The sequence below is a fragment of the Cyclopterus lumpus genome, chromosome 4, assembly GCF_009769545.1.
Source record: "Cyclopterus lumpus isolate fCycLum1 chromosome 4, fCycLum1.pri, whole genome shotgun sequence".
Classification (NCBI taxonomy): domain Eukaryota; kingdom Metazoa; phylum Chordata; class Actinopteri; order Perciformes; family Cyclopteridae; genus Cyclopterus; species Cyclopterus lumpus.
Genome location: NC_046969.1, coordinates 8,719,147 through 8,743,812, shown reverse-complemented (window position 1 = coordinate 8,743,812; position 24,666 = coordinate 8,719,147). Strand labels below are relative to the sequence as shown.

General features: G+C 40.7%; 2 protein-coding genes across 2 annotated transcripts; one reads left to right on the top strand and one right to left on the bottom strand.

The window, feature by feature from the left end:
- Positions 1 to 625: 625 nt before the first annotated feature.
- rab3b (RAB3B, member RAS oncogene family) lies at positions 626 to 8,512 on the bottom strand. Its single transcript, XM_034530092.1, has 4 exons — positions 8,288 to 8,512; positions 3,446 to 3,564; positions 3,234 to 3,358; positions 626 to 810 (listed from the first exon to the last, which is right to left on the bottom strand). The coding sequence occupies exons 1-4, from the start codon at positions 8,510 to 8,512 to the stop codon at positions 626 to 628; spliced, it is 654 nt and encodes a 217-aa protein (XP_034385983.1).
- Positions 8,513 to 12,923: 4,411 nt separating this feature from the next.
- Positions 12,924 to 24,621, top strand: LOC117729223. The gene is made up of 6 exons (XM_034530091.1): positions 12,924 to 13,057; positions 19,765 to 19,913; positions 21,625 to 21,744; positions 22,486 to 22,510; positions 22,601 to 22,648; positions 23,061 to 24,621. Exons 1-6 carry the CDS (start codon positions 13,006 to 13,008, stop codon positions 23,360 to 23,362), a joined length of 696 nt encoding a protein of 231 aa, XP_034385982.1. The 5' UTR covers positions 12,924 to 13,005; the 3' UTR covers positions 23,363 to 24,621.
- The last annotated feature ends 45 nt before the right edge of the window (positions 24,622 to 24,666 follow it).

Sequence of the window (24,666 nt, the reverse complement as noted above, 5' to 3'; positions counted from 1 at the left end):
TTTTGGCGGATGACCCACGGGTGAACGACTGTGCCCTGAAAACTTGTGAACGTGAGCTGCTCTGGTGTGAGTTTCTCATTGTGCTACACTTTGAGAGGAGAGGCAGTGCTGTGCTTCCCCGTGTGACCCAACTGCCATCTCGGCTCAGCAGTGCTCTCTAAACAAAATCTACGTTGGTGTCTCTTGATGGTTGTGCATCTAAATGCCATCTTTGCCACTTTCTGGTGTGACCAGGCTTTAAGTTTCCACCGTTATCTCATAACCTCCTGTATTCTAGTCTGGCTCTGTAATTTTTTCAAACAAGCCAAATTTAATTTTGTTCAGAGTTCACTGCCACCCTTACTCCACCGCCTACGTAAGGACCAACCTCGGATGCTTGGGCACGGGACGGTTGGGGGATGAATCTGGCTATATAGGTTGCAGTAAGCGTAATGATTATTGACTGCTCACAAACATGGACTGAAGCAGAGAGAGTGTGATGAGGAATGTTGCAATAGTTAATCGTTTTTTTCTTCTTTTTTTTCTTTTCTTTTTCTCGAGAGCAATGGGGAGGGGGTGGGGGGGGGGGCAGTAAGGATGTGGCGACAGCGGAAGGATGAGCTGAAAGACAAATGGACATGGACGATCAGCAGCACTTCTGAGGTAGCTGGGCGGGCTTGTCGGTGAGTCTGGTGGTCTTGGTGCCGGGGGCCGCTGGCACCTCCACGTCCACGCGCTCCGACATCTTCACACAGATGATGTCCACCAGGCGCTCGAAGACCTGCCGGACGTTGATGTTCTCCTTGGCGCTCGCCTCAAAGTACTCGAAGCCTGCAGGAGGAAACAGACGGGTTAAACAGTTCAAAGTGTTCACGTCGTGATGAAGACGGGAGCTTTAGCTTGGCTGGAGTACTACTGCCAGCTAGGAAAAGTACCGTTACAGCATTTACAGCAAAATAAGACAAAGATGATGATAATTTAAACACATGCTGTGTAGCGGTAGCCATCCAGTGAGGTGGATGTACTGGAGTAGTGCAACATTAAATGAAACTCTGCTGTAAAGTTGTATATATTGTTATATGAAGCCAGAGGGGAGCGGGTGAGCTCTGCTAAAGGAGACACAACTTCCAACTAATGATTAATCAAACATTATATTAAAGCATTTCTAGGTAACTTAATTAAAAGTGAAATACCTTTTCAGTTAACCAGTTTAGCAATATAAGTTGGTGAGACTTGGTGTATATCGACATGGGAAACGCAAACAGGCAGTACATAATCATAACAACAATACAACTCAGCAGAAAAACCCGGACTCCTTTGGATACAAATTTATATTTTGATATAAAACCTGTCCAAAACTGTATAACAAATGTTATATTGGTAGAACCAATAGAATCATATAAAAAGATACTGGTACTGAAAAAAAGGTTTAACTGGACCCTCAGCTTGTTAATTTAATGGATTTTGCTATTTTTGTTACTGGAGTGTTTATTGACATGCATGTAAGATAAAGCCGGGATAGGACAGAATTGAAAAAAAATCTAAATTAAAAATCAGTGCGGGGACAAATTACTTTTAAACCGGTGTCAATTCATACAGTAGATTATGCTGTTTGTGACGAGGGGTCACACGTAGACATTGCCTTGTTTTAAGGGTCACATGACGACACATTTGGAAACCAGTGGCCTCAATATTTATGGTGCTATCTTTAGGCTTTTAAAGGCTGTTGTCTCACTTTAGTTGGGTGTGGTGCTCAGGGTGTGTTTGCTCTTCTCAGACTCTTCTTCCCACTTCACAAATGTCTATTTGTAACCTGGGATACCATCTGTTTGAATGTGATATGTGAAACCACACAGTTGCAGGTGGCTGGAAAAATGTCTTCACGCAGCCACTTTGTGCGATGCTCTTTTCATGGGAAAAAATGAGGTCCAGTATTGTACAGTCTTAATTCAAATGGCTTTTGGCAATACACTATATATACAGTAGTGTTATTTAGGTATTCCTCAGTACACACACGCCCTGGGGAAGACATTGACTTTCACTGGCTCACACCAGTTCAGCTCTTTCTCATGCTACATATGAATAATACCCAACCCAAATGAGTGTTGAAACATTATTTGTTTACATTTTGTCAAATTGTCTCCATTAAAAGTATGCTGAATTAGCTATAAGCAGCTCCTGCTGGGGAGCGTCAGTCACAGTAAAACTAATTGTTTGAAAATATAAACGATAAAGCATAAATTGTCCCTCTGTGTTTCTTGTCCAAGTAACTTATCAGCTGCAAACTACATCTACCGCATTCAGCGCAAAGGTCTAAAAATACAAAAATAAAAACTTAAACGCCATCAAAACTAGAACATCCCATTTCCTCAACAGCACTTCCTGCAGAACCAGCTGATTACTAAATGGCTCCCCAGTTCTTTGATGAAAGCAAAGCACTAATAATCTATTTTAAAGCAACTGTACTTTATTCTTACTTTCCACTAGATTTTCCTCTTGGACTAATACTATTTTACATCTACGGATGGATGTTGTGTTTTATGGTGGAGGGTGTTATGTATTATTGGTTTCTATTCCTTCATCATGTGTCTTGACTGTGTTTTTTCTTCTGTCATAAGCACACATAACCAAATTAATTAAGTATTGAATCTGGAATCTTAAAATTGTATTATGTATCTTTGTTATATACATATCAACAGTGTTATGTTAGAAAGAAATACTAGTATGGTATTACATTTGTTATAGCTGGACCAACTAGAGCAATGCAGCTTCTTTATTTTCTGGTGAGGATGCTCTCTTAAACCTTTTTACATTTTTTATTATCACCATTATATCAGTATTACTGTGTACTGTATAACTGACAGCTGTCATTTCAATCGGTGAAATCAATGGTTGGTGACAAAAAAATCACTTTTTAAATCACTTTTTTAACTGATTGCTTATTAAAGCACTTATTATAACACATTTTGAGTGATACATCTTCCATTTTTATGTTTATAAACTGCACATGTGAGACAGCAGATGTTATTGTAGTATCTACAGCCAATCCACTAATAGTTGAAACCATTCAAACCAATGGTCAGAACATAACCCTACAAGGGGGTTACCTTACCCTGCAGACTTTCTGTGTTGAGGAAATTGTTAAATAAGAACTCAGAGTGAGTTCATGAGGATCTCTCTGTAAGCCATGTAGAGTCATCTTATAACCCTGTTGTATTCAAGTATTCTGTAGCACTCATGTCGCAACATCTCACCTAACTGTTCGGCGAGGTGCTTTCCTTTCTCGAGTGGCACGATTCTCTCCTCGTCCATGTCGCACTTGTTGCCCACCATGATTACCTGGGCGTTGTCCCATGAGTACGTCTTAATCTGAGTCGCCCTGAAATCACATTTGAAATCCTTTACTTGGAGTATCAAACACAAAGAAGCGGCATACACACACACAGCTCCCAGGGCAATCGCCTACCAGTCCTGGACGGCGTTGAAGGACTCCTCATTGGTGATGTCATACATGAGGATGAAGCCCATGGCACCGCGGTAGTAGGCCGTGGTGATTGTGCGGTAACGCTCCTGTCCTGCCGTGTCCTGAAAAAAAAAAAAAAAAACAGCCAGTCACACACCTAAAGAAGAGACATCTAAATGTTGGGTTTGTATACTTGCTACTTGTAAGTCTCAAGCGCCACAAGAGAACAAACAACATATTGATCCTTTATTTATTTCAGAGGAAAGAAACTATCACCAGAACACATTAGTTTTCTTTGTGTCCAAGCTCTGGCCTAAAGGTAGCACTTGAGGAGAGGGAGTTTATCCTCTGAGGAGCATGATTCTACTCAGCAAATCTAATGAAGATCATGCCCTTTAGAGTTTGATGTTACTTGTTGGAGGGCAACAGAAAAAGGCCAGCGAGAGGCTAAAATTGTTCTCCCCATTCCTTAAATTGGAACAATGCTTCTTCAGGCTGCAGGTAGACAAATGTGCACTGGGGTCACTGTGTAGTTTCTTTTAATCTTGTACTGCAGACAAGGGGGCGTGTGTCAGCTTCTTTACGGGTGTGGTAGAAAGTTGTTGAAATGTCTTGAATTGCTGATAACTCTAGAAGGTCAATGCAGGATCAGACTATCTAGTCGTAAAGATTAGAAGACCTTGGAGAGTCTACATTTCTAGAGATGTAGTCACGTGTTTCTACAAAGACGCATAACTCAAGTGTTAGCCAGAGATTGCATCAGAATATCTGATGTGAACAAGGTGTAAATGCATCCCAAATGATTTTGTGAAGGTGTTAAGGCCTCTGTCTCTCCAAGACGCATCAATGCAATGTCGTACTCCCCCTGAAGTTACACTGCAGTCGTAGTGAAATGAACCATTGTTCTGCCTCTCATGTATAGAAGCAAGAGAGAAGCAGAGCAGCTCCAGCAACTTCCACACACCATGGTTATACGGACGACACACCAAGCTGCTGTAGCTGATCATTTTAACAAGTGAAGGGTCTGTGTGTCCCACAGAGTCTGAGTTGTTGAAGCCACACTGTGCTCCTTCCGGACTGGAGTTGTGCCGACCCGGATCTGCGTATAGCCCGGGAGAAGCAAGTATACAAGGTTTGTGATCGAGCTACAGTAAAAAAACGAAAGTGAACAAAATCACAGCTGGATGTGTAAATGGAGCCATTACATTTGGGATTCAAAGGAAGTTCCAGCTGGTCAAATGGTGATTTTTAGAATGATGGTGGTACTGTGGGAAAGGTCAAAAATGATTAGGATTCATTAACTGTACTCCATTTGTACCCACAGCCAACCTCACTGGTATTCTGTGTATAAACGGTTGGACACTGTGTCCTGCTAACTGTGAATAGAGATAAGCCCATATCCCAAAATATTAGGCTGGGGTTATTATCTGTTATAGCCTGGCTTTGAAAACCAGGCTGTTTGATTTTGGCTCATGGTGTTTCCATGGAGACACGAGCTACGATAACAAGTCTCCAACATTTGGACAGCAAGTTGTTATAAAGCATACATTTCCCCACAAACACCGAATATATGAATACATAAACAGATGTCTTACAGACTTGGAAGAAAATATCAAATTTGAGATACTAATTCTGGAGCAATCATCATCACTCTCACAGACACACACTCTCTCTCTCTCACACACTCACACTCACAACAACACAGAGCAAGTGTTGAAAATGCAGTTTCACACCGACGCTCAGAGAAGCTCAGGCTACACTTTCACCCCGTCATCAGTTTGCAGTCCATTCATTGGTCGACTCTCCAGCTCACTCAGCTTCTTCTGCTACTTGAAAATAAGCTATTACGTTCTAACCAACATCTGCAATCCTTCTTAAATATTAATAATAATATCTATCACTTTACTGGATGGAAAGTTTATAATGGGTAATGTCTACACAGGATAAAACATTGATTAATTTGTTAGCATCAAAAGAACAGCTTGAACTTTTCAGGGGAATTCGGCATTTTGAATGAAAAGATAATGAATAGAATATTTGTGAATACGTGTAATATGTGAATTGTTTGTTTATTCCTGTACTCTCTGGGCAAGAAGAGGTATCAGATGGTTGCAATATGCTAATGTGAATAGTTGACGAAAATGTGTAAAGAAAAGTCAAAATGCAGAAAATCAGATTGAAAATGTACTTAATGGTCAATTGAAAAACATCAGGGATACATGGATTTTGATTTTGTGCAGCTTGTTGGTGATGACGACCGTCTCTGCTGTCGGAGTGGGAACACCTCACAGGAACCGAACATCTTCTTCCCCTCTTAAGACTCTTAACCATCTTATCTGACGCCTCGATCAATCCGGTCACTGCTCCACTGAAACAAATCAGCTGATCCGCAATGTGACGTTCACGCCTGTCCACAACAACTCCCACTTCGCTCAGCCACCGCAATCCACCACCATTTCATCCTCATACCACTACAGCTGGTCTGGGTGCAGTCATTCTGCTAAATTTAGCTCTTTTGTGCCTCACTTCCTCTGCGCTTATTCAACATTCTCCGGTTTTCTCTTTCTTTGGCTTCTTGTGGGATATGGCGACTGCTTGTTTGTATTTAATTAATTAAAATTTGATGCAGAGCATGATTATACATATGTGTATGTGTGTGTGTGTGTGTGTGCAGTGCCGACATTCATCATAAGAAGGGTGATAGCCGCAGGAAGTGACTGATTCCTCTCAGTTTACTTCAAAGGAAAGAAAAATGCCTTTGATTTTCCCAGAGGAAGTATGTGAACAGCTGAACAATGCCACACCATGTGCATTAATGTGCTGCTCGGGCAGCGTCTCAAATCTTCTGGTTCCAGTCTTTCCAGTAGATGTTGATCTTGGGGACAGGTAGTAGTGAGGTCCAACACTGATGTGGGTTAATCAGGTCTGACTCACAGTCGATGCTCCAGTTCATCCCAAAAGGTGCTGGATGGAACAGTTACAGACCAGTCGATGTCTCTTATGACTTTGTGCACGGTTTGGAAGAACACCAATCTGATCCTCCTTCAGTTGTTACCGTGTGATCACAGCAACAAGCTTAAAGGCACAATGGGTAGGATTGTCGTTTGTAAACACAAAATTAAAAGTTAGCCTCTCCACCCCGGATCAACGGGGGTTAGACGGTGCTCACCAGCAGGTGAAGCCAATTAAAGAGATTCACTCTCGCTTTTACGAGCTTGGTCTGCTTAGTGTCTTGCCTGTGTGCAGAGGACTATTTGTAGACACAGTGTATATTGACCTAGAATATGCTAGAATTGGTCATTAGTCAAAAAGGTAACATGGGAAAGCACCGTGCTCTTTCTTGTAAAGTTTGTTGTAAAAGGTAGGAGGTAGCTTAGGGTTTAAATAAAATAGGTTTGAAATAAAATACAGTCACAATACGGAGACTTACAGGGGATTCTTTTTTTCTTATTCTACCATTATGAATAAAACTTTGTTGGAAAATGCATCATGTAAACACAGTATAATCTAAAAATAATGCTAATGTTTTAGTTGATATTGTACAAGTAGTTTGGTGCAAATTCCTTCACAAATATGTCATAAAAACACCAAAATCAGTTGGCATGCACTGAACCTGAGACGTTGCCCGCTTGGCCCTGTTGGTAACCCCACCTTCAAGCCTCAACTCCAACTATCACAAGATTAAAGAGTATAATTCATCAAGTAACATCCAGTTCATTAATCCAATCAAAAATAAAACAAAGATTTGATTGTTTTAATAAACATCTTTGTCAACATGATAGCATGCCGACGGCAAAGCTAATGTCAAATCAGTATTCATGTTCGTCAACGCAAATCCTGTTGTTTTGTTGCACTGTGTTGTTTATGCGTGTGCATGTTGTGTGTGTTGTGTCTATTTTTACTCATCACTGATGTGCTTTCAGTTTGAATCAATCGGCTCTGATTAGCTCTACTTATGGCACTCTTCCCCCACCTCCCAAATACACGCACGCACGCACACACACACACACACACACACACACACACACACACACACACACACACACACACACACACACACACACACACACACACACACACACCTCCACCGATCTCCATCCCTCACCTCGAGGCTTCTTTGTCCCCTGCCAGGTCTCAACCTCTTCACCCCAAGAGGTCTCTTTAATTGCCACTGAAGACAATACTGTTAGTGTGTGTGCACATGTATGTGCATGTGTGTGTGTGCAAGTGTATGTGTGCGCACGTGCAAGTGTGTGCGTCGGTGAGAGAGTGAGTGAGCATGAAGAGCTGCTGCCATGGCAACAACATCACACCAATGATACAAGCTGAGGAGAACCAGAAGTCTGTGTATCTGTCTTTTTTTTTTTTTAATTCTCCTCCCAGCAGCTTGTTGTTGAGAGCAGAACACCATGTTACAATGTTACATTGCATCACCCTGTACGTTACAGTAATGTGCTCTATGTTACAGTTTAATATACCATGATGTTACCGTATGTTACAGTTTAATATACCATGATGTTACCGTATGTTACAGTTTAATATACCATGATGTTACCGTATGTTACAATTTAATATACCATGATGTTACCGTATGTTACAATTTAATATAGCATGATGTTACTGTATGTTACAGTTTAATGTTACAGTTTAATATACCATGATGTTACTGTATGTTAAAGTTTAATATGATGTTACTGTATGTTACAATACATTATATTATATGTGACTGTGTGTTACAGTGTATTATATGATGATATGTTAGATCAATCTACATGTTTGTCCACGTGTGATCTAGACAGACAGACAGATGTATTAGGAGACACACATAAATCCATCCACCCTTACCCAGATCTGCAGCTTGATCCTCTTGTCGTTGCGATACACCGTCTTCACCTTGAAGTCGATGCCCACGGTGCTGACAAAGGAGTTGCTGAAGGAGTCGTCGGCGTAGCGGAACAGGAAGGAGGTTTTCCCAACGCTGCTGTTGCCGATGATCAGGAGCTTGAACATGTAGTCAAAGTTCTGGTCGGAGCCGTCCCGCTGGCCGAAACGCTGGTCTGCCTTCGCCATCTGGAGGTTTGTTTGAGGGGAAGGAGATCAGAACACGGCGTGAAGATCAGACATTATTTAGACTATTATTTATTTTAGGAACGTAAATATACAGGGAAATAAATATTCATCCAGAAAGAAAGTGTTTTTTTTCTCCATTGTAGCAATCACACTTAATTTATCAAATGAGGCTTGCTGGGGAGCTCATGTTGCTTTCTGGGGGAGCTGAGCGCCTCGTATATCCAACCCCGGTTAGACTGTTGTTTGTCTTGTGGAAGGCACGGTGTGAAGTCCTGGCTCGTCAAAATGCAGGAAATAACATGAGGAAATTACATTTCTCTTTTCTCTTTGCAATTGAAATACATTTTTCACATGATAAACTGATTGCATCCATGGCGGGTGACAACATAAACATACTTCAGTTGTTGGAAAACATTTATTTGCCGAATACAACCAACCCGACTGTTGCCAAATGTGATTGAAGCACAAAGAGCGAGTTTTGTTTAACACGCACACCGTGTTAAACAAAGACACAGTGCAAACAAACATTTCCTGTTAGACTTCACCTGTCAAGTCAAATAAAAAGCCTGAGCCGCCTCTGAGTTTGACCTTGCAGACTGGTAGAGGTCGGTTAAAAGGACTGGACGAATGTGAGCAGCAGATGAGTCAGAGCTGAAGATCCTGCTGGGTCTAATCTATCATGGATGGCTGTGCCAGTGGAGACTCATCCTCTCTGTTAGCGACCGGGGGAGGGAAAAGAAAAGTACTACAAAATCCATCTGAAAAGATGTCTTATTATCTCTGGATCGTTTATGAGACTAATCATGGGATTCATTTGATGGAAAATAACTGACTTTCTGCGGAATGTCAAGAGTGATTTTGTAGATTTTTTTGAGATTCAATACAATGACGTCAATCTGTCACTCCAGCAATTCTGCTTTCTATTCAAGACTGGTCATGTTATCAATAGTTAATGAGACAAAGTCCCAATCACACTGATCTTAGGAATTTAAAATTACAGTGAGGAAATTTTAACTGGTTATGAAACAGTCTCAATTTAATACTATAGGACCTACATAAGTAAACAAGATCATCAGCGAGGTGATTTACTATTCTCATAAATATTATTTGAATACTAGTCAGCAGTGCCACTGGACCAAATACCTACGAAACCATGCAGGTTCACCAGAAACCCCTTCAACTCACAGCGGGGCCTCCGACGACAACAGCCCACCCTAGACAGACCCAGATCCAGCATGACTTATTTTGTTCTGCTTTGAGTAATTTTCCCTTAATAAATGTCCCCGGTTGTACTTGTATTATTTCACTTGAAATTATGCATATCTATTTCCACTCAATGGCTTTCAACACGGCACCGGCTGAGCCGGCAGCCGGCAGCTAACGGTGTTAAATGCGTTGGGTGGAGGTGAGGGTGGGTGCTACGCTTCGGCAACGACACCGTGGGTCAGGACGGCGTCATAACGGCAGTATGAGTGCAGTGAAGAGCAGCGGCCATGAGCTAACCAGCGGGGCACGCCCACATGCACTAAAAACATGGCTTGGCTATGTAAAAAGAAGCTCAGATAACGGCACATACAGAGGAAAAGTGATTTCATGCTCAGGTTAACATTACATCACTATATCTTCACATAGCTAATAGTGATTTGCTGCTATATTAATACTTTGAGTACCTCCTTCACCACTGCACATCATAGGCTTTCAATATTACTAGCAAAATTGTATAAATATACATAGCGATAGAGGGTGCACAATTACACCATCAGTCCCCCACCCTTGAGGTATTTAAGTACAAGGATCTAAATTATTTTTCAAAGTATAAAACATTCATCCACATAAGCAGAATGAGAGTTATTGCTGCCACCAAGTGAAATAACCTGAGTTTCACTTGGTCTGCAAAAGTTAACACACTCTCAAGGGCTTCAGGGAAACTTTCACGTACAAGCTTCCAATATGCAAACAGTCTTCGAAGAGTGTCGTATATTCAAGTCGCTCAAAATCCATTTCCGATCTAATAATTCAAGTCAAGTCTGAAATATCTCAACAGCTATTCGGTGCATTGGCCTGAATTTTCGTGTGGACATTCGTGCTCCCCAGAGGAAGAATCAGGCGAAGATGTCCATGTGTCATGCACAAAACTGGAAAACTAATCTAATCCCATCAGCCTCAGCTGTTCCTTGTGTTTACTGCTAAATCATGCATACAAACATGCTAAACTACAATGGTGAACATGGTCAACATTACAGCTGCTAAACATCAACATGTTAGTATTGAAGTTGGAGCACTGCTGTGTCACAGTACAGCCTCACAGATGCTGAACATGATCCCCCTGCTCAGTATACCCCTATACAGGATTAACATGTGAAGGTATCAATGAAGATAAAACTCAACATATCAACAAAGCACCATAGGAACACTATGGGAGCAACCTATTATAAATATATACAATACTATAAAGCTATTTTAATATTATTGAGTATATAGCATGTTACATTTCAGTGTAAAAACACACAGTGCAATAGGGTCACTTATACATTCCCATAGAGGGTTAAAATAGTATAGACATGCTTCAACAGATTAAGACATCATCATGAGGCCAATAAAGGCTAAACCCCCTCCAGAGAGCCACACACACGCTGCACCTGTGAGATTATTATGGGATACCATGGGAACATGGTGTTTTTATTGTGTATCGATAGTCTACATTATGATCGATGTTTTGCACCATTGGATCACCTTTAAGTGTATGATAAGGATTATTATAGGAGATTGGATTATTTATAGCACTATAAAATGAAACAAAACCCCATTATTTATAGGAAGATTAGCCAACGTGAAAATAAAGGAGCTCCATTGATCGACGTTTATGAATTCATATCAGTCATCAGTGTGTGTGTGTGTGTGTGTGTGTGTGTGTGTGTGTGTGTGTGTGTGTGTGTGTGTGTGTGTGTGTGTGTGTGTGTGTTCATAAAACCTGTGTTAAACGATGTTGTGTCATCGCCGGTCATATGTGTTTTTTGGACTGTTTGTCTCTTACCTCTGCTGGGCGGATCTGATGCTCTCTCTCTCGCGCTCTCTCTTTCGGTTCTGCACCTGATGTAGGAAGCTCGCTCCCCCAAAATAATAATAATAATAATAATAATAATAACAACAATATAACTAACAAATGTATCCTTAACAGCGCGTCCGATCTGATTCACCGACCGTCTGTGCAGGAAATCAGGAACACCCGGCTGCGTCTCGTGCAATCAGCAGAGTGGAATTATTTTTCTCCTCCAGAAATGAGGTGAAATTGCCTGTACAACGTCTCCTTTCCGCGGTGCCGCACGCAGCTTCTTTTTACGCACGGCTCTGCGCTGACATCCTGCGTTAAGCGGTGTGGCAATGTTTGCAGAGGCGTCTGCCGCCTGTCACCTCCTCCCCCTAAAAATGACTGTCTTCTATGTGAATGAAATGTCCCCTTTTCTCCCCTCCAGGCTGCTCACAGCCAACTCCTCCGCCCTATCGCACGGCAGATTTGTGCAGACGCGCACACGGCAGGAGCGGCAGTCGTTTTGCGGGCTATGACTCATAACTGAAGCGGCGATGCGTGTAATTGCTTCGGCATCAATAAACAGAGACATCGAGGGGGGGGGGGGCGCAACATTCGGCCAGTTTGTGCTGCCTCCACAAACATGCAGGTGTGTCGGTGCTCAATGCGCTGCAGCGTCATTTCACCGTCAACACACCTGTGAGAGGCTTCATTCAGACATGTCCATGTTGCAGCACCAACACTGCGGTGGATGTGGTTACCACAGCTGAAAACCCGAATTGTTCCGTGATTAATGGAGACACAATTAATCTATGACAGCTTTGCTGATCGATTTACTATCAGAAATATCGAGTGTATATCCATAATGGAAAACAATGAGCTCATAGCCAATAAAATTATAAAAACACCTGCGTCTCATTTATTCTGCCCTCAAAACGTGTCATTCCACCTGAAGATGGTGCTGTGACTCTAAACTTTTTTTTTACAGAACCCTGGTTGTTGATTAATTGTTTCATTGTTTGAGTGCACTTTGCACGACAATAAGTCTGAATTGCCATTAACAGCTCGTCAAACTATACACTGTGTTCACATAATAATTACTCATATGAACTGCCGTCGGGTGGACGAAAGGTTACTGACCGTCATTCAAGTTAACTACATGAAGCTGATAATACTTGTGTACTTTTACTCGTGATACATTTTACTGCTGATACTTGAAGTACTGTCTTGATTGCAGGACGTTGAGCTTGCCTGCGATGGTGTATTTTCAGTGTGGCAATAGGTCGGGGCTTAAAAGGTTAATTTACGTTCACATAATCCTTCCACAACTTTTGTTTCATCACTTATTGCGTATAAAAAGTGGGCGTCAACAAAAGGCGGATTGAATGAACATGAATACGAACATGAACCAGTAAGCCGCTGAACCCCGTTAAGCGCGACTGGACGACCAGACTAACGCCACAATATGAACCGAAAGATGATTTATGGGATGCTTTGGAAATTCGTCTTCGCGATCGGTAAGTTGATGCATTCAGACTTCAGAACTACAGAGTTTAAAAACTCAACTCCCTTATGGACTTGTGATTGTTAGTGTTTATTGAGACTCATTGGACAGGTCAAACGCAAAGCCGAAATAAAACCATACAAAGGAGGAAATGAACGTGGTCAGATGGTCCGCTGTGAAAACAAGTTACAGTTACGTTATAGAGAATATATGGTAACATGATAATCCAAAAAGGGGGGATATTTTTCTGATCTGATGACATCGGATTCCTGGAAGTGGTTCCTTTAAAGACACAGTGGAGCGGCTGGTAGTTTAGGGGTTTCCCACCAGGACCAGAGGTAGAACTTAAGTAAGAAAGTCAGTGACAGTCCTGACTGCGGTCAAGCCAGCCTCCACTTCGAAAAACACAGTCAAGTCAGCCCGCACGGTTTTTTTCAGTACACGTATATACTAGGCATTACGGTACGAGCGTGTAAAACTGACTTCAAAATAAGAGCAAACTTCCGGTGAGCGTGATACGATGAAATACGCCTTTAAATACAGATACAGTAATAGATTAAACTAATCATGAATGTTATGAATGATTAGTAAATCTAGTCTGAAATTAGAGACACGTTTGCTCATGAATGTGATTTTCTATCTTTTATTTTGAAATTCAAAATAAAAATGTCCCAATATTGGAAGAGTTACCTTCCTATTCTATTCTATTCATCATTCATAAAATTCATGATTCACTGTAATAAAAATCAATGTGGTTCAACTTAAAAACATAAGTTCAATTGCTGCCTTAAACTTTCAAGTAGAGTCAAATAGGATTTACAATTTGATACAACTTATGATTTTTAGTTGACTTTAGCTTTGGATTGCTCTATGTAAGTTCACATGACTGTATAGTACATGTTTATTCAACTTAACAATGCAAGTTCAAAAGATATATAACTTATTATCATGCATTCTGTTCACTTGTCCAAATAAGTAGTGTCAACTTAACAATGCAAGTTAAAAAGATATTTAACTTATTATCATGCATTCTGTTCACTTGTCCAAATAAGTAGTGTCAACTTAACAATGCAAGTTAAAAAGATATTTAACTTATCATGCATTCTGTTCACTTATCCAACTAATGATTTCAACTCTGTTATTTAAGTTAGGACGTTTTGACATAACTTTCCTAGTTAATATTACCTAAAAGTATGCATCGTTTCAAATGACAATTTATAGTTATAAGAAACACCATGTCTTGTGTTTGCATCAAAACAAATTTATTTGACATTAAAACAACTTCCACAATGTGGTTAAACAGAATTATTCACAAAGAACATTAAATACAACAGGAACAACTGACAGGATGAGTCCTTTTTTTTTTACAAAACATTGTTTGCATCTTAACAAATTATTTTTACATTAATGCAACTTCCACAATGTGGTTAAACAGAACTATTCACAAAGAACATTAAATACAACAGGAACAACTGACAGGATCTAGCTAATGAGTTCTTTTTTTTAATAAGTTGTAGCTGAGAACTTTGTTCCTCAGTCCATTTACTTTGGCAGAGGCTTGGTCTGGTTGTATCTTCATCAGCACTCGCTGGAGAAACTCGAAGGTATATTTCATGCCTTGTGGATACTCAAGATTTAAACTATATACAATTCCCATAAGCATGGCAAAAGAACATGGCACATCTTTTAAGTCATGGAGCACAATTGTCTCCTCGACCACAACTGCAACATTGAAAATCGTGCGTGGAAATGGATCTTGTTCCCCACTTTCATAGCCTATCAGAAGGCCAACTGTCATCCCCTTCATGGCTGCATCCAGAGTCTCACCATGAGCCTAGAAAAGCAGAAATAGTGTTTGACCTTTTACATCTTTAAGTACATATGCTCTACAAGGGAAAGTAACTAACTAATGTATTACTCAAGTACCCTATTTAAGTATAATGTTGAGGTACTTATACTGTACTTGAGCATTTGATGTTACTCCACTACATCTTAGAGGTAAATACGACACAAGAAAAGTCTGCAAATATCCGGTACTAAAGTACTACACAGAAGAAAATAATCTGATTCCTCAATACATCATCGGGTCTACATAATATCTGACAACACAAAAACGTATACATGTAATCACAGTTTTGCATTAAGGACATTTTATATTGTCTTACATCACACATCCTGATGACGTCTGATGGATCTTCGGATATATAGTGTGCTAGACCAAGCAAAGCAGCAGTCCTCCTCCTTTCATTTGTGTCCTACAAGACCGAGAAATATGCAGGTAGAACATTTTGTAGCACAAAAACAAATAGTGCATCAATTTACAAACAAACAGCAACCCCTTACATTTTTCTCAAGGCAGTTCAACATGTCTTTGAGTGTCTGCTTCTTTCCAGACTTGGTTGCAGCTTTGTAGACTTCCAGGAGTTTTGGGACCAGGTCATCAAGTCCGTTGAGGAATGACTCCAGAAGGTCTGTGGTGACTACTCTTTTGAATTCTGCCCTTATCTGAGGAGATGCAAACAGGTAGTAAATACTAGTCAAACAACATTTCTAAATAGGACAGACAGTTTACACAGTATGACTGCCTACCTGTCTCTCAAGGAACAGCGCTGGCCATCTGGAAAGGACCTCTGCAACAAGTGGCTGATCTCCAATTATTTCTTTTCGGCGCTGGGAAAACGTAGTCGTCATCAGGTGTTCCACCAACTGGTGATCAGGGTCTTTTTTTAGCATTTCCACCACCATCAGCTTTCGCTTTTCCTCTATGTTTTCATGACTCTGTCCTTCTGGTGGATCTGGACAGTAGTTGACCTCGCCCTTCTTTGACTTCTTCATACGTTTCCCCTTTGAATCTCCTCCTTTTCCTTTGTTGATAACAACCTCAGGACATCCTGCAGCACTTAACTTTTGCCGGTAGTTTCCAAGCTTGAATTTGAGACTGTGAAACCAGGAGTACCATCCCTTTCCAGGCCCCGGTTCCTTCAGACTGGGATGCTTCTCCACAGGCTCATCAGCTGTGAACAACACTTTTAATGTTGCCCGCTCCAAAGGAAGATCTTTAATGTCCGTCAGGTTGCACAACTGATGGTTGAACTCAGGATCCTCAAATTGTAATATGAATCCACCTCTCAGACCAAGGTTTGTTTGCAGCACCTGGCACAGCTCCTTAACGCTTGGGGGGATGTTTTCAATAGAAAGGCATCTGATATCATTTTCAGATATAATGACTCGCAGGAGCATTGTGAAACACTTTTACCTGAAAAGGAGATGAAATGTACTGTTAGTAAGTACATCCAGTAAGTAGAAATATTAAATAATGTAACAAGACATGTATGAAGAAAGATATACTTACAGCAGGTTTTAATCCAGCAAGAATGTCCTGGGAGAGATCAACATGCGCCCCTGAACTAGATATGACACAAGCGGCATATAGTCATTAAGATCCTCTGGTTTTACCAAAAGACATTCAGCAGACATTGTTACATTGTATATTTAGCATTTTAATTTATTCTTATTAACATGTTATATATTTTATTAGTATCTTATATTGCTGCACTATATTTTAGGCCTAGAATATCTACTAATGCTTTTTAAATAATTCAAATCTAATATTTTAGCGTCAGCATTGTTGAAGGAGGCGGAGCTTCAAGACTGGAATTCATGACGTCAATTCATGAGCACGCGAAAGTGGCGCGAACACAGCTAGCTTGCCAAAGCTACTAGCGAGCTAATTACCTTCAAATAAGTAGGTTAGTGCAAACCTTAACTTAAGCTAGCTAGCTAACTGGCTAGATAACGAGGTCCCGTTTTCGAGGCATGTTTTGACAAAAGCATTAGCCTGCCAGCACAAATCCAAAAAGATTAAAATATTAATTTAATTTAATTAGGTTTTAAATGTACTTATATTAGCTACTGATATTTTAGCCACACCACAAGTAGTCCATAAACTGGCCGTAGCGAACTGTCCTGGAGACAGTCCTGCTGCTAAGCTAAGTTACATTGAGAAGCTGGCTAAAAACATTACGTTAGCTTTAAATTACATTTTTCTAAATGTCCTCTGAAATATTATAATCGATTGAAACTATTGTTAATCAACCTTTCTGTCGTTTCCGGGTCCAATTAAACCGGTTATCGGGATTTACGCGGCTCAAATGTGACTATTAAAAACTAATGTTAGCTAACACTGGACTATTGTCCATACTGAACCACCCGCATTAAACAAAGCTTAAGCGTCATACATTTACAGACAATATATTAACATGACAGCAGGTACTTTCTTTACATTGACTTATTGGGTTGAATGATATTGCTGATGGAGTCACTCACCTCACTGGGGCTTTCTCTTTCCGAGCTGTCGCGCCGCATGTCCAGGGTCGACTCACGTACATCGTCTCGCTAGCTAACGATATTCATCCGCCACTTGGTTCGCTGAACCTACGTACTGCGTGGTAGTGTCCAGGTCACGTTTGTGATCCGGCTGTCAAAAACGTAATGATCCGCCGCGTGGTTTAGGTTAGTTCGCCGTCTGGTTTTCCATTGGTTAGTGATGCAGCTGAGCTGACAGGCAGCTCGCAGTTTGCGACCTGGTACGGTCGATTATGCATAACTTTAATAGGCGTTCATAACAAACGCGTTGCGAATATTCGCAACGCGTTTGTTGTGAACGCCTATTAAAGTTATGCAGGATAAGCCTCAATACAATGTAAATGGATTAGTTGTACACAAAGTCACCCATGAACAGTTCATGAAGAGGCAAATTAGCTAAAGAGAATAAAACTGTTTTTTAGAGTAGGCTGTATGCATTTGTATTTCTGGGTAGAATTTGACTATTTAACATGGGGGTCTAATGGAAATTGAATCGCTTTTAAATTCTCAAGTGGCCGTTTGAGGAACGGCAGTTATTGGCACTTGTTTTTGACTGTTGGACATAACCATCATTATAACTCACAGTATTAAGTTCAATTGACTTCCTGAAATTTACAATTTATTGAACTGGCTTAAAAACCTGAGTTGAACTACCGACAACTTATACAATTGAGTTGTAATTGTATAACTTATCATGATAAGTTGAAGTAAATGACAAAAATACATTATCATGATTTATTGTTCAAATCCTTTTTTACAGTGTGGTAGTTTTATTTTGGGGTTCATTTTGTTGATTATTGTTCATTATGTCTTGTTGTTATTTGTTGATTTGTTGTGTCGAGTCTCTCGGGTCATTTAGTTTGATTTCATTACTCAAACATTGTTGGTGTTTATTTATGGTCCTTTTGTCGTTACTTGTCCTTTTGGTGTAATTTATTTGGTCATTTTGTGTAGTCATTTCCGACAAAAAATGTCAACATTAAAAATGGTGTCTCTCTGGCGCATTGAGGTACCTCTATGCTCAGAAAACTTGTTCAGTAATCCACTTCCGACCCGGAGCCCATGGAGCTTTGTTGACACATGGAGAAGTGTACGATATCACCAGATTTCTCCTTTTGAAAGACTGAGTTTGTAGTATCTCATTGTTTTCTCCACCTTTTGTTTCACACATCTGAAATGACCTGGGGGAAGAAACAACCAGGTGAAAGCATTGCTCTCGTTTTCCTTTCCTCACACTGTTAACAGGGAATGTCTGCTGTTGTTAAATGTTAGTCATCGTGGAATGACAAAGAAACATTTTCCAAATATGTTCCCACTTATCTGCTACTCTTTCAAAAGCCACACATCTTACAATCACCTTTAAAAAACAATCGTATTTGATTATATGCGGTGTGAAGTTTACTGTATATATATATTACATGAGCATTGTTGGAGGATCTAAGATTTTCATTGCCAAAGACTGCTTCTCTGTAATTGTTGTATGCATTACAATCCATAACATAAAACGTATTTCAACGCCGAGGCAGCTGTGATGAACTGATCTGAACTCTGACTCTGTTTATCTTAGAGAAAGCAAAGCTTATCTTAGTCCTGACTAAACACTTAGTACAGTAGCTCTGTTTACGTTTATTTTCATTCAGTAAGAGAAGAGATCTGATGACAATCAGGCTCTATATTTGAAACGGTTTAATATGTGCACTGATAAGCTGCTTGACCTCTCGACCTCTTATTCACTTCACTTCCTTTGTTTTCTATTGTTTCCTCTTTTGCTGCAGTTACCCTCTTTCTTGAAATCATTCAGGATTCACAATCAAATTCTCGACTGGACAGTCCACATCCCTCTGTCTTCTTGACCCCGTGGTCCTGACCTCTGACCCTGAGACCAGGGACAAATAAAATAAAATAAAAAATACTTGATATTCATAGCCCCCTTCATAAAACACGTGTTCTCTGCTTAAATGATAAATGTAGCATCATTGGCCCCAGAGAAACTACTTTTGGGTTCTCTGATAAGATTGAGAAAAGATCTGAATGAGATGACCCGATTCATTACAGGTTATATCTAATTGCATTTGTTTTGCAGGAAATTGGCAAGAAACAAAAGTATAGTGTTGACCTGATGATGATGCTGGATAAATAGTCATCACCAGTTATTAAAATGAATCCTGAGGGGAACATGAATGTGTGTGAAAGCAAATTCCATCACAACCCATCCAACAGTTGCATGATACAGTCATGCAGTGCAGCTGCATTACAATACAATATAATAAAAATGGATACAAAGTTTACTATGAAAAATAAAATGATTGAAAGTTTTACAAACTGTTTTTTTTCTCTTTTATTTGTCATTTGCAGTGTTGCTGAATTCCCCTTCAGATGCAGCGCCTGCAGAGTCTCTGCCAACGCTCACATGCAACGTCAGCCAGCAGGCCGATGGATTCCACTACAGTCTGTCCCGACCGCCCCTTTCCTCAGAGTGCATGACGTCCTGGGAGTTAAAGAACGTAAGTCTTGACCACTCAGCCCCAACTGGGTTATCAGAGAGGATCTTTACTACAGGATGTTTTTTGTTTTTTGACACGGTCACCGGGTCAGATCCGTAGGTTCTTGTCGACACTTTGGTTGCTAACCCGTGGTGCTGAAGAGGATTCGTGTGTCTCTCAGGCCATGAGAGCTGTGGGAGTTTCATCTCCCTGCAGGTTCAACCAAGCCGGATTGTTCTCAGGTGAGGGGTCTGACCAAAGGCAGCACACCCCGGCACTCCAGGCCAAGGCGTCACAGCTTTAATGGATCGATATTGGCTGAAGTAGAGGACATTCAAATCAGATTGTTTCTAGTTTTATTCCCAGTTTACACTTTTGAATGTTTGAATGTGAGAAACTGTTCGGTTGCACCTGTTGTGACACTCCGGTTGGCAGAATTAAGCTCTGATGTAAACAAACACGTTATACTTCTTTCTCATGATCAGTGTAGAAAACATTCAAGACGCCGACACTAACTGATGAGAAGTAGGGATAGTGTCAATCACTTTGTAATGAACGCGCCGGGGAAAGAAGAGGAGGGGCAGGCTCACACCTAACACGGTGGTAACTCCATTAGTGTCCGACCAACCTGAAGGGAATAGTGTCCCTCACAGGTATCGGTAAATACCTTCGGCCTTTTATCTCACCCCGTAGTTAAATCGTATTAATGTCTTTCTTTTTCACAAAGTCACAACAATTTCAACTCAATGGATCAGTCACAGTGGTTAATGATTTCTCAGGATTTTTCTAAGTCAGCTTTTGCTGCTTTAAGCTCAGTCCACAGATATCAGAAGTCTGATAAAGTCTCTTGAAGCTGGAAAATCTCAGTTCCATGGTTGCAGTCCTGATTTATCAGGTTTTCCTCAGTCAGCTTTCGCTGCTCTAAACGTAATCTTCTGATAGCTGTCGTCCGGTCCCTAAAGCTGGAAGCGTGTCTTTTCTCCTCTGTGTCGCTGCTTATATGCTACAGAGAGAGACCACTTCCTTCCCTAGTTCCATACATCACCCACATGAGCAAGGTCAATTTACAGGAGGCTTCGCTCTTTCTCCTTTTTTTCTTTTCTTCACACGATAACATTAGCTGGTTTAATCCTATTTAAAGAGGAAGGATTATATAATACTATAACTATCTAGTTCCCACAACGACACACACACAGACCGACAAGGTTAAACATTTTTTAGCGTTAGTAATAAGGGAGAGGCTTGATAATGTGACGTAAACACATTTTTCAGTAGCAGTCGGCCCAGTTTCCTGTATGAGTTGTTGTCTTACGGTTTGTAAGTTACAAAGCTGTAAGTGGTCGAGCATGTAAGCTAACTTAACTTGCATATTTGATGTCTGCACAAAAAAACAAACAGGTGCTACTAAGAACATTGTTTAGATGTTAGTAAGTGGTTGCTATGGTGTTTGTATGGGACTGTACAATAAAAAGTGCCCGGGGTGGTGTGACATATTGCGTTATTCTTTTGCTCGTCCTGTGCCAAGATTGAGAAGAATCTGCTAATGAATACATGCACTGGAAACTCCCTAAATCTCCACCAATGTTCAATCTTCTTTATTTATTTTTTTATGAACAGTGTAATGAAACGTGATTATTGCGAACTCTGAAAAAAACAACCCCACCTGACCACTGATTTTCTCATTGTGCAATTTTTTATTTACTACATTTGTGTCGGTGTGTTTATTTTCTAGAAAACTGTGATCGCCCGGGATTCTGAATTTGATAAACAACGGGTTCAGAGTCTGACAAACCAGTCGCTCACCACGAAGGACTGCCAGCCCGGTCTGCACTACAAAAGCGACTGCTCCGAGGTAATGAACAACTTCATATCCAGATGCAGTTCCAACATCTAACTCATAATTCAACAAGGCATGTCCATGACGTATGAAATGTGTGAATGTGGAAATACAGCTGGGGATTCCCCAGAGGTTCAGAGATCAGTGTGTTTGGTGTTGCAATGTGACTGGCCTGTTGGCATGCTACCACCTGAGAAGTATGAGGCAACACAGTGGACAGCTGGAGCTGATGGGGGATGTCATTAGTTTAGCAGGTATTTCGGCAGAAACGAAAGTGTTGTTCGGAATTATCGATTGTGTTTTTTCATGGTTGATTCATCTTTTTTTTAATCTATAGTAAGTATCATAAATGAAAAATATCCATTTGAATTTCCCAGAATCCAGGCAAGATAACGTATTGAAATTGCTTGTTTTGTGTAACCAACAGTCCAAACCCCATATTCATATTCAGGTTACTATTATAAAATAGAAGCAGCATTAAAATAGTTATCTTGCATTATGACCCCTGTAACAAGGGCTGCACTGTACATGTTCTTCCTACAGTCCAAACCAGGCTGAAACATGTCCAGGCATGTTTACTCTAAAAATAAAAACCTGAAAACGTTACATTTATTTGACCAATAAAGTGTAGCTCATTATTTCACCTGCAGATCTTTGCGTTAGAATCAAGTTCACATTTGTTAAGATAATTGTAATTGAACTATTGCACTATTCACTCACTCTCACTCATTCATGTGTATCTCCTTCCTCCTTTAGGGCTGGGATGAAGCCTCCTGTGAAGGTAAGTGTCTGTTATCCTCACAGACTTGCGCTCTTCATGATGTCGGAGGTTGGAAAAAAGTAATTTACTGATGTCTTTTCTGTCCTCTAGTCAACTGCAGCCTTATCTTGGATCTCAAGGATAATCTCACAACCACCGGTGGGTCTCCACATATTTCCTCAACAAATTCACTGCAGTTTGTGGTTTTAAATCGTTGTAGAAAGTGTATGAAGAACCCTTTATGTTATCCGCCGGGTGCAGTTTAATGAGTTAACAGAACTACAGCTCAACCACAGGACGCTGCTGAGTCATACGAAGCAGAGTAAAAAAAGAGAGTGTGCTCTTTCCTGCTTGACGGAAAAAGCTCACACTGAACATTATATTGTCATGTATTTTGCAAATCTAATCACAATACATATATACAATAATTGTTGAGATATTTCCGTCAAGACCAAAGTGGTCATCCAGAGAGAGCCACGTTGCTAAAATGGCTAATAACTCATTGACAATGTTTTTGAAATCATATACGATATGATATGACCCGTTTCCTTTCGTCTTTGTCTCCTTTCAGTGAACTCGACGTTGATCTGCATCACGGAGAGCTGGTGTCTGACCAAGCTCATATTTGGTCTTGGGGTCATCGCTATTGTGATTGTATTCGGCATCCTCGTGGCTCTGCCGTGCTGGATTATCAGCAAATGCAGCAGAGGAGGATCTGAGACCCCGAGTGTTGCATACAGTTGTGCCAATGGGAAGAATAACATGGAGCACGAGGAGATGGAAGAGGTCATCATAAAGCATGCGATAGGAGTTGATGTGGAAAAAAAACAACAGTGGCTGAACAAGGATGACAACGGACTACCTGTAGTCTAAATGTGGCCACTGTTTTTAAAAATATTAATAATGATATTACGGGTTAATCATACAGGTGCCTTTAAGACTAGTACAATGTTCCTCTTAATTGTGTGTAACTTTTTCTGTTTTCCGACATAATGTATGTGAGCTTCAGGGGTCATCCTGGTCTCTGTGGAAAGACCAGGATGACCCATTCAGAGGGTCTAAGGCTCGCTTGAGGTTTTAAGTTCAGCAAATATCTCCAATATTTGTTCACAAGCTGTCTCAAACAGATGCCAAGGGGCAGAAAGCATTATGGTGTAAAAGTAATATGAGTTAAAGCAGATAAGCAGTACTGGATTGAGCATGAGAATATGATCGGGAGACACACGCAAAGACTTATTCTTGTCTTTGTAGTTGGTGATAGTGACCATGTGGGAAGTTCACTGAAAAACACTCAAGCGTTGTTCAGAAGCTCTCACTCGCTGCCCCTGTGTGTGCTCTCTCTCTCTCTCTCTCTCTCTCTCTCTCTCTCTCTCTCTCTCTCTCTCTCTCTCGCTCTCTCGGTTCTACTCAGGCGAACGCCATCCAGTAAAACTGTGATGTGCACATTGTCAACTGTTCTCAATGTTTCACGACTTGTCGCATTGTTTGCAGCAGTTTGAACCATTGAGCTCAATGACCGGACAGCTCCAGTGCAAGCTGTTCACATGTTAAACCCTCCACTCAATACAGATTGAGTCTTGGCTGACAGGTCACTGGGAGAACATGGCTGCTGTTCTGGAGCAACCACATTTTCTCACAATCGATCCAGCAAAACCAGCTTCTGAATAAATCGGAGGCTGGGAGTAGGCTGTGCTGTTGCAGGATCTCAGACTCGAATCTTGCAGCCCTAACTGAGGTTTGCGAGATGTAGTCTGGATGTAAAAGAGCTTAACCAGATAGTCTCTTCACTTGCCCTGACACACCAAGCTGACCTCAAAGAAATATTAAGGGAAAGCATTTTTTGGCGGGCATAGAAAAGTCTGGATGGAGGCGGTCACTCTCTTGCGTCTCTATTAGCCTAAAGCTTAGTTTCAGCATTGAGCTTTCAGCGACTGCAAAAAGTTAAAAAAGCCTTCGAAACCTAAATCCCAAAAGTCGCCAGCCTTCGATTACCACGGAGGTCAGAAGGTCAAAGGTCACAGCGCCTAAATGGCTAGCACATAAATGGTTGGATTAGAAATCCAGTGACTGAAACATGATCCATGGTTGACAGATAAGGGAATGGAAATGAAAATAAAAGGAAGATAACTGTTCATCAGATAGTCTGACATTATAAAACCACATTATGTCAGAGCTTA